This window comes from Mauremys reevesii, linkage group 1 (assembly GCF_016161935.1).
Source record: "Mauremys reevesii isolate NIE-2019 linkage group 1, ASM1616193v1, whole genome shotgun sequence".
Lineage (NCBI taxonomy): Eukaryota > Metazoa > Chordata > Testudines > Geoemydidae > Mauremys > Mauremys reevesii.
Genome location: NC_052623.1, coordinates 3,256,144 through 3,268,297, shown reverse-complemented (window position 1 = coordinate 3,268,297; position 12,154 = coordinate 3,256,144). Strand labels below are relative to the sequence as shown.

Here is a 12,154-nt window from a genome sequence, read left to right as displayed (position 1 = left end):
GATGGTTAAACAGTATCCACCATCATGTTTCCTGCTGGTGTCTATTAAGGTTTCCCATGCCACAATGTGTAAGAATTATTGAGGAAGGGAGCACTATAAAATACGGAATTCTGATTAGTAGGGTCATGTCATCATAATTCATTTATCTAATAAATGAAAATTTCATTTTTCAGTGTGTGAGGAGTGACCAATCTGCTTCACCTATAAGAACAGCCTCTAGTAGTGCATGTAGTGTCTCAGATTAATATTGTGTTTCCATACAGGTGTTTGTACTGTGACCATCAGCCTGGGCACATACAGGAAGTCAGTGGAACATACGGTACATGCAGGAGACACCGTTCTGCCTCAGAGTTGGACACCTTCTCCCCTACGCCATGTCAGATTCCAACACAACCGACTTCACCAACCCCTCCACCTTCATCCTGCTGGGCATTCCTGGCCTGGAGGCAGCCCATGTCTGGATCTCCATTCTCTTCTGCACCATGTATGTCATAGCCATCTTGGGGAACTTCACCATCCTGTTCATTGTGAAGTCGGAGCAGAGCCTCCATGTTCCCATGTACTATTTCCTCTGCATGCTGGCCTTCAGCGACCTGGTCCTGTGCATGTCCGCCCTGCCCAAAATGTTGAGTATTTTCTGGTTCAAATCCAGGGAGATCAGTTTCAGTGCCTGCCTCACCCAGATGTACTTCGTTCATTGCGTCTCAGTGATAGAGTCTGGCATCTTTGTGGCCATGGGTTTTGATCGCTACGTGGCCATCTGTGATCCCCTGAGGCATTCCATCATCTTGACAAATCCTGTGGTGGCCAAGATTGGCCTGGCCGTAGTGCTGCGTGGCAGCATGATCATTCTGCCCTATCCCTTGCTGGCCAAGCAGTGGCCATATTGCAGAACCAACGTCATCCCCCAGTCGTACTGCGGACACATGGCCGTGGTGAAGTTGGCCTGCGCTGACACCCGTGTCAATAGTTACTATGGCCTCTTTGTGCTTTTCTGTGTGAAGGGTCTGGACGCAATTTTTATTGCCATGACCTATGTCCAGATCCTCAGGGTCATCTTCAACCTCCCCACAAACAATGCCCGGTTCAAGGCTTTTGGTACCTGTGGCTCCCACCTCTTTGTCATTTTAGCCTTGTATATCCCAGGTCTCATCTTCTCTCTCATGTATAGATTTGCCCAGAATGTGCCCCTGCATTTCCAAGTTCTCTTTCCCAACGTGTACCTCTTTATTCCCCCCATGGTAAACCCCATCATCTATGGGGTAATGACCAAACAGATCCGGGACAGGCTGATCCGGCTCTTTACTCATAAAGAGGCCTAATGTTTTCTCCTGGTGCTCTGGCTCTGAGCTTTAGTTTCCGTTCAGAGCTGACTGGTGACATGGTGCTGGTCCCTCTCCCCTGAAACACTGACTGCAAGGCCAAAGGGGCATTAAATCCTTTCCTGGCCTTACTCTGCTTCATCTGCATGACAAACCGAGGAATCAGTCTGGGTACAGCTCATTAACTGACAGGGTTGCCACCTTTCTAATTGCTGGTAACGGGACACCTGAGACCCTGCAGGGCCAGCTCGAGACCCCAGTGCACCAAGCGCACGCGTGGGGGTGGCATTTTCCCACAGGGAGGCCGGCGGGTCTGGCAGACCTTCCGCCGTCATGCCTGTGGGAGGTCCACCGGAGCCCAGGGAGCAGCGGACCTCCTGCAGGCATGAAGCTCCACCGGGAGCTCCACCAGAGCCGCGGGACCAGCGAACCCTCCGCAGTCATGCCTGCAGGAGGTCTACCCAAGCCGCGGGACCAGCACCTCCCGCAGGCATGACTGCTTGGGGCGGCCAAATTCCTAGAGCCACCCCTGGACCCTGTTCCCTTCCCCACCTGTTCCCCAAGGCCTTGCCTCCTGCCCCACACCTTTCCACAAGGCCCCTCCCACTCTCCCACCGATTCCGTCAAGGCCCCACTCCCCTCTCCACCTCTTCCTCCAGGCCCTGCCTCACTTCTGCCTTTTCCTCCAAACTGCCACCCCTGTTGCTTGCTCCTCAGCTCCCCAGCCCCGACATTTTCTGGATTATCTCCACCTCCCTCCGCCCCTGCCCCCCAGCTGGGCTCCCTATGCTCTGGGGCTGGGACAGGAGCTGCTGCAGCCTGACAAGGAGCCTGTAGTGAGGGCAGTGAGGACAGAGTGCTGGGTCTGACAGACCAATGCGGAGCAGAGAGGGAAGTTAGGAAACCCTGTAAGAGCAGCTGATGGTTGGTAGCAGGGTTGTGTTGCAGGCGGGTGAGATTGTGCACCATACAGCTTGTGGGCCCTGAAGCTCAGCTACAAACTCCTGAGGGCAGAGACCCTTGTGTGGCTTATTTCCTTAGCTTTCAGCTCCCCTTTGTTCCTCCTGGCGGGGGGCCTGTAACAGGCAGGGCCCTGCAATGGGGCTGGGCTGGGAGCCCTTTGTCCTGAGCCAGGTCTTGGGGGCAGGGCCAGGGAACAGCTTTGAAGCTAGAGGGAGAACAGCTAAGTGAGGTGATAGGATAAGCCCCTGTGTTAGCTAGGAAAGTGGGATGCTGGCACTGGCCGGGGAGGCTGCGGTAGGTCACAGCAAAGGAGATAAATGGCACATTTTTTTATCTGGCTATTTAAACACATACATGGCACCTTATCTGGAATTGCAGGGCACTCGTTTCTCAAGGTGAAGCTGAGTCTAACATATGCTCTACATGACCATTTTGATCACTACACCTAGAAGCTGTTTAGCTTAAGCTGCTACCCAGCATCATCGTACAATTGCAGAATCATAGAATTATGAAAATTATTCTCATTGTGGCAGCCGGTGCCCTCCATAAGGCTTTATGGAAATATGTGTGTGTGTGTATCTATAGTCAGAGGGGTAGCCGTGTTAGTCTGGTTCTGTAAAAGCAGCAAAGAATCCTGTGGCACCTTATAGACTAACAGACGTTTTGCAGCATGAGCTTTCGTGGGTGAATGCCCACTTCGTCGGATGCAAGAGTGGAAATTTCCAGGGGCAGGTAAATATAAGCAAGCAAGAAGCAAGCTAGAGATAACGAGGTTAGATCAATCAGGGAGGCTGAGGCCCTGTTCCAGCAGCTGAGGTGTGAAAACCAAGGGAGGAGAAAATGGTTCTGTAGTTGGCAAGCCATTCACAGTCTTTGTTTAATCCTAAACTGATGGTGTCAAATTTGCAAATGAACTGAAGCTCAGCAGTTTCTCTTTGAAGTCTGGTCCTGAAGTTTTTTTGCTGCAGGATGGCCACCTTAAGATCTGCTATTGTGTGGCCAGGGAGGTTGAAGTGTTCTCCTACAGGTTTTTGTATATTGCCATTCCTAATATCTGATTTGTGTCCATTTATCCTTTTCCTTAGAGACTGTCCAGTTTGGCCGATGTACATAGCAAAGGGGCATTGCTGGCATATGATGGCGTATATTACATTGGTGGATTCACCTGCACATCCACAAGCCAACTACAAAAGCAGTTTCTCCTCCCTTGGTTTTCACACCTCAACTGCTAGAACAGGGCCTCATCCTCCCTGATTGATCTAATCTCGTTATCTCTAGCTTGCTTCTTGCTTGCTTATATTTACCTGCCCCTGGAAATTTCCACTCTTGCATCCGATGAAGTGGGCATTCACCCACGAAAGCTCATGCTGCAAAACGTCTGTTAGTCTATAAGGTGCCACAGGATTCTTTGCTGCTTGTATCTATATTGTGATAGACTCAGGCCAGGTGGGTACAGCAGAATAGCAGAAGGCAGATATACTGGCCACTGGATTAACAGTTTTCTGTTTTCTGACTGACCAGAGCAGGGGCTGCTCCAGGCTAATGAGAACACCTGACTCTAATTAACCTACAAAGAGTCAGGTGAGGCCATTCAGTTAATGTGACCACCTGGCTCTAATTAAGGCCCTGCTGATACTATAAAAAGGGCTCACTCCAATCAGGCAGGGGAGAGCCAGGGAGCTAGAGGAGAGGAAGTGCGGCTGAAGGGCTGGTTACTGAAGACACCCTAAAACCATCATTAAGGAGCCCTAAGGTAAGGGTGAAGAAGGGAAAAGCAGGAGAGCTGTGGGGAAGTGGCCCAGGGAAATGAAGCAACTCTGGCAGTGAAAGGTTGGCTGCCAACAACTGCTACCATTAGGGTCCCTAGGCTGGAACCCGGAGTAGAGGGTGGGCCTGGGTTCCCCCCAACCTGCCACTACAGGAACATCTCCTGGAAGGGAAAGTCAGGTCCTTGTCAGGACAGGAGGCTGAACAGAGACTGTGGGAGTTCTCTCCCCAAGCTCCTTGCAGGCCTATGATGAAAAGAGCTCAGTAGACTGTAACCCTGGCCCTAGAGAGAGAAGGGCTACGTGGAGGGTCACAATGAGCCACTGAGGCTAGCATAAACCACCTAGAAGCGCAGGACCCACGGGAACAAGATCAGAGCTCTGCCACAGTATATATAAACACACACACAAACATATATAACTAGAATATGTGTTATGCTATGTATGCCATGTAACATATCTATGTAAATGTTATGATTTACTGAATCTATTAATCCTATTTGTATGCATGTATCATTTTTGTATTTGAATTTATGAATATTGGTCGTGTACTGGCTTGATTTCTAACTAACCTTAGTAGAGCATTTGGTCAGTTCCTGAAGAAAGGAATTTGCAAAGTTAAGTATCCAATCAAGAAGCACTTAAGGAACAATGCATCTGGGAATGCTCCAGTCCACATAAGACGTCTTCCTGGAGACATTCAAGATACCATGTGGGCAATGGCTTCTGCCTGTAAAAACTGTGAGTCCTGCATGGACACGTGACTTGCCCAGGTGACTCCAGAACTCCATCTTGGAGCTGGACCTTGCATAGGAGGGAGGAGGGGGGTCTCCATCCACAAGAGAAAGTCTATTTAAGCCCAGGGGAAACCCCACCATTTTGACCGCAGCTGGCTAAAGAGGGAACCTCTCCACCCCCTAGGATACTTGAAGGAAACTGGAACAAAGGACCCAGGCTAAAAGGAGAGTAGCCTGTAAAATGGAGCATTCTGGAACTGGTGAGGATCTTATCTGTATTCAGTTTGATTAGACATAGATTTGCGCATTTTATTTTATTTTGCTTGGTGACTTACTTTATTATGTCTGTTACTACTTGAAACCACTTAAATCCTACTTTCTGTATATAATAAAATGACTTTTTACTTATTAATTAACCCAGAGTCTGTATTAATACCTGTAATGGTCTCAAGCTGCAGTGGAGGAGGTTTAGGTCGGATATTAGGAAACACTTTTTCACTAGGAGGGTGGTGAAGCACTGGAATGGGTTACCTAGGGAGGTGATGGAATCTCCTTTCTTAGAGGTTTTTAAGGCCTGGCTTGACAAAGCCCTGGCTGGGATGATTTAGTTGGGTTTGGTCCTGCTTTGAGCAGGGGGTTGGACTAGATACCTCCTGAGGTCCCTTCCAACCCCGAGATTCTATGATTCTATGATAATTCTCATAACTTCTTATGCATTAATGATATACATATATGGCTAGAGAAATGACTTTCAGCAGATCATAACCTTTACCTTGATACCTCATAAATCACGCTTTATATGCAAGATTACAATCATATATAAATGAGGAATATGGGAGTTTCAAGACACTCCCCCAAGGTATAGAATGTCACAGTGACGTACTTTGTACAAGTGTTGTCGCAATTGTATAACAGTCATAGCAACAATGATATAAATGGACACGCTCAATCATGCAGCATCCCACCATGTTTTTGTCAAACGATGGTGCTAAAGCTTCCAGCCTCCTAAGGAAGGGGCACTGTTAAATCCTTGGGGCAGCCGGTGTAGGAAGCAATCACTTGAGGCCAGAGAGCAGGCAGCTAACCAAAACCTCCATTTTATTTACAGATATACAGAGAGCTCACTCAGCCGGTTGAAACCGGTTGAGCTAACCCATAATAATCTAACTCAGTTGCCATAGCAACAAAAACCATGACACCCAAATACACAACATATTCCTCCCCCCCTAATAAGAACATCCCCTAAATAAAACACACACTAGACTAGAGAAGGAGGGTAGACTGCCTCCATTCCCGGCTAAACCCTGGGGATTATTTTGCCCCATAACCGTGGGTTCGCCCTAGCTAAAGATCCAGCCGATGAGGAGGCCTTCTGTCTCTAGGTGGATTACGGCGAACTTCTGGTGTTATTGCACCCAAAAGCACTAGGGGCTCAGGGTCCGCAGCACGAACAGGTGAGGAGGTGGTATCAGCTCGTGCTGGGCAAAGGGGTATCTCAGCCGCCGGCAGTAATGGAGGAGAACAGTCAGAAACAGGTGACTCGTGATTCGGTCCCTCACCAGAAGAGGTGAAGTCAGACCCCTCAACTGCAGATGGGTCCTGAGGACTGGCATGACCTGGCAACAGCTGATCTACATGTCGCCGCCAGGTAAGATTCTCTGCAGTCCGGACTGTGTAGGAAACAGGTCCTGTTTGAGTGATGACTGTGGCCGGAACCCATTTAGCTCTGGAAGTATAATTCCGAGCCAAAACTGGCTGTCCTGGGCTAAAGGTTCGGTCTTTTGCTCTGGGTGCCCGTCTGATGACTTCATATTGCTGCTGATGTTGCACAATTTGTCTGGGTTCAGAAGGTTTCAGCAGATCAAAGCAAGTGCGCAGCTGTCGTCCCATCATTAGAAAGGCCGGAGATGCGTGGGTCGTAGCATGAGGTGTGTTTCTGTAGGAAAGTAAAAAGGTATCCAGATGCTTTTGAATGGAGTGTTGTCCCCTTGCTGATTTCAAAGCGTTTTTCATTGTCTGCACAAATCTTTCAGCTAATCCGTTGGTGGACGGATGATATGGTGCTGACGTGATGTGGTGTATCCCATTTGCCTTCATAAAATTTTGAAACTCCTGAGAAACGAACTGCGGTCCGTTGTCGCTCACAAGTTGTTCTGGCAGACCAAAACGACTAAAGAGTCCTCGTAGTTTTTGGATAGTACTCTCTGCAGAAGTGGACTGCATTATAGAGACTTCTGGCCATTTAGAATGGGCATCTATTGCCACCAAGAACATGCTTCCTTCAAGGGGCCAGCAAAGTCAACGTGAATACGTTGCCACGGGTTTTCAGGCCAGTCCCATGGGTGTAGGGGTGCCCACTGGGGTGCATTCCTCACACCCTGACATGACATACAAGCTTTTGCCTTCTCTTCAATAGCGCTGTCCAGTCCAGGCCACCAAAAATAGCTTCGTGCAATTTCCTTCATGCGCACTATTCCACAGTGACCGGAATGTAACTGTTCTAACATCTGTGATCTCAGTGGTGGTGGAATAATGACACGTCTCCCCCACAACAAACAACCAGATTGGACCGATAACTCCGTCCGCTTGGACATGTAGGGAACAAGGTCGGATGAGACCGGAGAGGTTTGTCGAGATTTTCCATGTATCACCAGGTCCATAACGTGGGACAATACTGGGTCAACGCGAGTTGCCTTCTTTATCTGAGTAGCAGTGATGGGTGTATTCTCTACCTGTTCAAAGTAGAAGATTTCCTTTTGGGCACTATCTTGGTGTTTGACCGGCAAAGGCAACCTTGAGAGGCCATCTGCATTGCCGTGCAGAGTGGATTTCCGATATTTGATTTCATATGTGTGTGCTGAAAGTAACAATGCCCAACGTTGCATACGACTAGCAGCTAATGGGGGAATGCCTGTGTAGGGTCCAAAAATTGATGTCAGAGGTCGATGGTCTGTGAGAAGAGTAAATTTTCACCCAAACAGGTACTGATGAAACTTCCGAATTCCAAAAACAATTCCTAATGCCTCACGTTCGATTTGGGCGTAGTTAGTTTCTGCTTTGCTTAGAGTGCGTGAAGCAAAAGCAATAGGTCTCTCTTCTCCTGAAGGCATAATATGTGACACGACTGCTCCCACTCCATAAGGGGAGGCATCGCAGGCCAATTGCAGTGGTAAGAATGGATCAAAGTGCGTTAGAACTTCAGAATTTAGCGATGCATCCTTAGCTTTGTTAAACGCAACATCACAGGCTTCAGTCCACTTCCAGGCCTTGTTCTGCCCAAGGAGCTCATGAAGTGGTTTTAGCAGTGTGGCTAACTGTGAGATGAACTTTCCATAATAGTTCAGGAGTCCTAGAAACGAGCGCAGCTGGCTTACATTTCGAGGTGGGGGAGCCTCCACAATAGCTTTAACTTTTGCAGGGGCCTTATGAAGACCTGCAGAATCAATGATGTGTCCCAAATATTCAACAGAGGGCTTGAAGAATTCACACTTGTCTTTGCGAACTCGTAGGCCATACTCTTCCAGTCTTTGTAGGGTAGCCTCTAAATTCTTTAAGTGATCCTCTTCATTTCTTCCAGTGACCAGGATATCATCCAGATAGCACTGAACTCCTGACAAGCCACACAAGATCTGGTCCATAGCCCTCTGGAACAGGGCGGGAGCAGATGTTATTCCGAAGGGTAGGCGACAGTATCGATAAAGCCCCTTATGAGTCACAATAGTCAACAGCTCTTGGGACTTTTCATCGACGTGCATCTGTAAATATGCTTGACTCAGATCAATCTTACTGAACTTTTGTCCCCCAGCCAGGCCTGCGAAGAGGTCATCGATGCGGGGAAGCGGGTATTGCTCTGCACACAACACTGGGTTGACAGTGACTTTAAAATCACCGCAAATCCGGAGAGAGCCATCTTTCTTCACGATTGGAACGATAGGAGTGGCCCATGAGCTATGGGTAACTGGTATTAGGACTCCATTGGTGATCATCCTGGGTTTGCTCTAGGGTATGCAAGGTTCCTCTTTTTGTTGGCCAGACCACAGGGCTCTTTTTCTTTTGTTTACAGGCATACTCAATGTGTCCTTTTTTGCCACAGTGTCGACACACCAGGTCCTTACACCAGCATTCTGATGCCTGGTGACCCAGCTTACCACAGCGGTAACATTCTTGACTCTGCACCGTTTTGTGGGTCAGTTCTTGTGACACTTTTTGCACCCTAGGGGATGCACCGATGTATTGTGCCTCCCTTGTTGCCAGTTCCATGGAGACAGCAATATCAACAGCCTTCTGTAATGTAAGCTGGGCCTCTGTCAGTAGGCGCTTCCGTATAGCTTCACTGCAGAGGCCACACACTAACCTGTCACGCAGGGCATCATTAAACATCTCTTTAAATTCACAGTGTTCTGCTAGCTTTTTTAAAATGGCTACAAATTGTACAACTGTTTCATCTTCCTTTTGGTCTCTTTTGTGGAACCTATATCTTTCAGCAATTACCAGTGGTTTTGGGGAGAAATGAGACCCCAGGATTTCCACAATGTCACTGTAAGATTTAGTCTCAGGCTTAACAGGGTGCAGTAAGCTGCGTAGCAGAGAGTAGGTTTTAGCCCCTACAACAGTTAAGAATATTGGCACCTTCTTCGCTTCTGTAATGTCATTTGCAATACCAAAAAGCTCAAAATGCTCAGTATACACATGCCACTGCTCTGTATTCTCATCAAAAGGCTCCAGGGGCCTGGTCAGAGTAGCCATGATTTTTAGTTTCACTTTCACAGTCAGTGCAAACAAGCAGCTTTTTTTTGTTTGTTTGTTCTTTACCTTGACTTCCACTTCCTTCTGTTACTGGAGCAGCACCAGGATCCCACCCTCGTCGCCAGTGTTAAATCCTTGGGGCAGCCGGTATAGGAAGCAATCACTTGAGGCCAGAGAGCAGGCAGCTAACCAAAACCACCATTTTATTTACAGATATACAGAGAGCTCACTCAGCCGGTTGAAACCGGTTGAGCTAACCCATAATAATCTAACTCAGTTGCCATAGCAACAAAAACCATGACAACCAAATACACAACACAGGGCTACATGGACAATTGGTGTTATCCGGAACAGCCATTCTGATCATCTCATTTAGACCCAAGATGTATCTGCCTCTTGCTGCAACCCACTATACCCCACCCGCCTCCCAGAACTCAGATAAATCCCAGGTATGATAGAATCACAGAATATCAGGGTTGGAAGGGACCTCAGGAGATATCTAGTCCAACCCACTGCTCAAAGCAGAACCTATTCCAAACTAAATCATCCCAGCCAGGGCTTTGTCAGCCAGGAGTCCTGATGGGGTCTCTCTCTCCACAATGTTAGTAACAAATTAAGAATAAACATTAAAATTTTAACACTAACCTGTGTCCCTTAAGTAACGTGCCACAAGAGGTGAGAACATATTGGTTTTAGAGATGACTATGTTGCAGTTGACAACGGGAAGGGAAGAGAGGAACAAGAGACGGGGGCAGGGCATTGGGGAGAAGACACACAGCAGGGTCAAGACTTGACAGAAGAGATGCGGTAAGATTGTAATTCCAGGAATCCATCTATCATGGATTAGAAAGGCGGCCACCCAGTATAGTGTACGTAGACTGATTCCCCAGTTCATCACATCGACAGAGCACAGTAAGGACAGGGAAGGGTTTAATGTGTCTCTGTCTGTCCAGTAAGTGATTCAGGGAAGAGGCCCTGGCACCATGCACCAGGCAGCTCTGCACGGAGCTCAGTCTGAGACCCAGAGCACAAGGAGAAAACATTTAGGTCTCTTTATGAGTAAACAGCTGGATCAGCCTGCCCCGGATCTGTTTGGTCCTCACCCCATAGATGATGGGGTGCAGCACAGGGGGAACGAAGTGGTACACACCGGTAATGAGAATGAGGACATACAGTGGCACATTGTGGCCAAACCGCAGCATGAGAAAGGAGAATAAATCTGGGACATACAAAGCTGAGATGGCACAAAGATGAGAGATGCAGGTCCCAAAAGTTTTGAGCCGGGCATCCTTTGTGGGGAGGTGGAAGATGGCCCGGAGGATCTGAGTATAGGACACAGCGATAAAAAACACATCCATTCCTATCACAGAGAGAAGATCAAACAGGCCATAGTAACTACTGATGCGGATGTCAGCGCAGGCCAGCTTCACCACAGATATATGCTGACAATAGAAGTGTGGGATGATGTTCGTTCTGCAATATGGCCACCGCCTCGCCAGGAAGGGATAGGGTAATGCGAGTATGCCACTGCGCATTACCACAGCCAGGCCTATCTTAGCCACAACAGAGTTTGTCAGGATGGCGGAATGCCTCAGGGGATGGCAGATGGCCACATAGCGATCAAAAGCCATGGCCACGAGGATTCCAGACTCCATCCCTGAGAGGGAGTGAACAACATACATCTGGGTGAGGCAGGCACTGAAACTGATCTCCCTGGAATTGAACCAGAAGATGCTCAGTGTTTTGGGTATGGTGGCTGTGGACATGACCAGGTCGCTGACGGCCAGCATGCAGAGGAAATAGTACATGGGCCCATGGAGGCTCGGCTCCCTCTTCACAATGAACAGGATGGTGAAGTTCCCCAAGATGGCTATGGCGTACATGGTGCAGAAGGGGATGGAGATCCACATATGGGCTGCCTCCAGGCCAGGAATGCCAAGTAGGATGAAAGCTGAGGGGTTGGTGAAGTCGGTTGTGTTCGAATCTGACATGGCTTAGGGGAGAAAGTGTCCAACTCTGAGGCATAAGGGTGTCTTCTGCATTTACCATATGCTCCCCTGACTTTCTGTGTGTTCCCAGGCTCTTGGGTGATAGTCGCAGTAGAAATGCCTGCATGGAGAGACAACGTTAATATGAGACACTGCATGCAGTAGTGGAGGCTGTTCTCATGGGAGAAGCAGATTGAGCGCTCTTCACACACTGAAAAATGACATTAAAAATGACATTTTCATTATTCAGAGAGTAACTATGAACAATGACCCTGCTAAATCCAATTCCATATTTGTATTGTGCTCCCTGCATTAATCATTCCTACACTTTGTGGTGGGGGAACCTTAAGAGGCACCAGCAGGAAACACAAGGGTGGATACTGGTTATCCATCATTATTCCTTAATGCAATGAGCGCCAGGCTAGGGAATCCATACTGACAGGAGTTCCCCATTCATCCAGTTGCTCGAAATCAGAGATGGGAAAAAAACCCACCAAATTTTGCAAAGACATTTGCTGTGAGAAACATCCCATCTAGAACATACCTCAGGGGAAAGACCTTGGCGCCATTGATAGCAGCTCAGGAGAAACACCTGCTCATTCGCAGCAGTGGACAAAACAAAAGCAATGTTC

General features: G+C 48.2%; 2 protein-coding genes across 2 annotated transcripts; one reads left to right on the top strand and one right to left on the bottom strand.

The window, feature by feature from the left end:
* Positions 1–422: 422 nt before the first annotated feature.
* On the top strand, positions 423–1,373 carry LOC120379781 (olfactory receptor 52R1-like; the record flags this gene model as incomplete). The annotated part of the gene is made up of 2 exons (XM_039497291.1): positions 423–1,262; positions 1,368–1,373. Coding segments are annotated over 2 exons (846 nt in total), but the record flags the coding sequence as incomplete, so codon positions are not given.
* Positions 1,374–10,577: 9,204 nt separating this feature from the next.
* LOC120395592 (olfactory receptor 52E4-like) lies at positions 10,578–11,525 on the bottom strand. Its single transcript, XM_039520122.1, has one exon. It carries the CDS (start codon positions 11,523–11,525, stop codon positions 10,578–10,580), a length of 948 nt encoding a protein of 315 aa, XP_039376056.1.
* Positions 11,526–12,154: the final 629 nt, after the last annotated feature.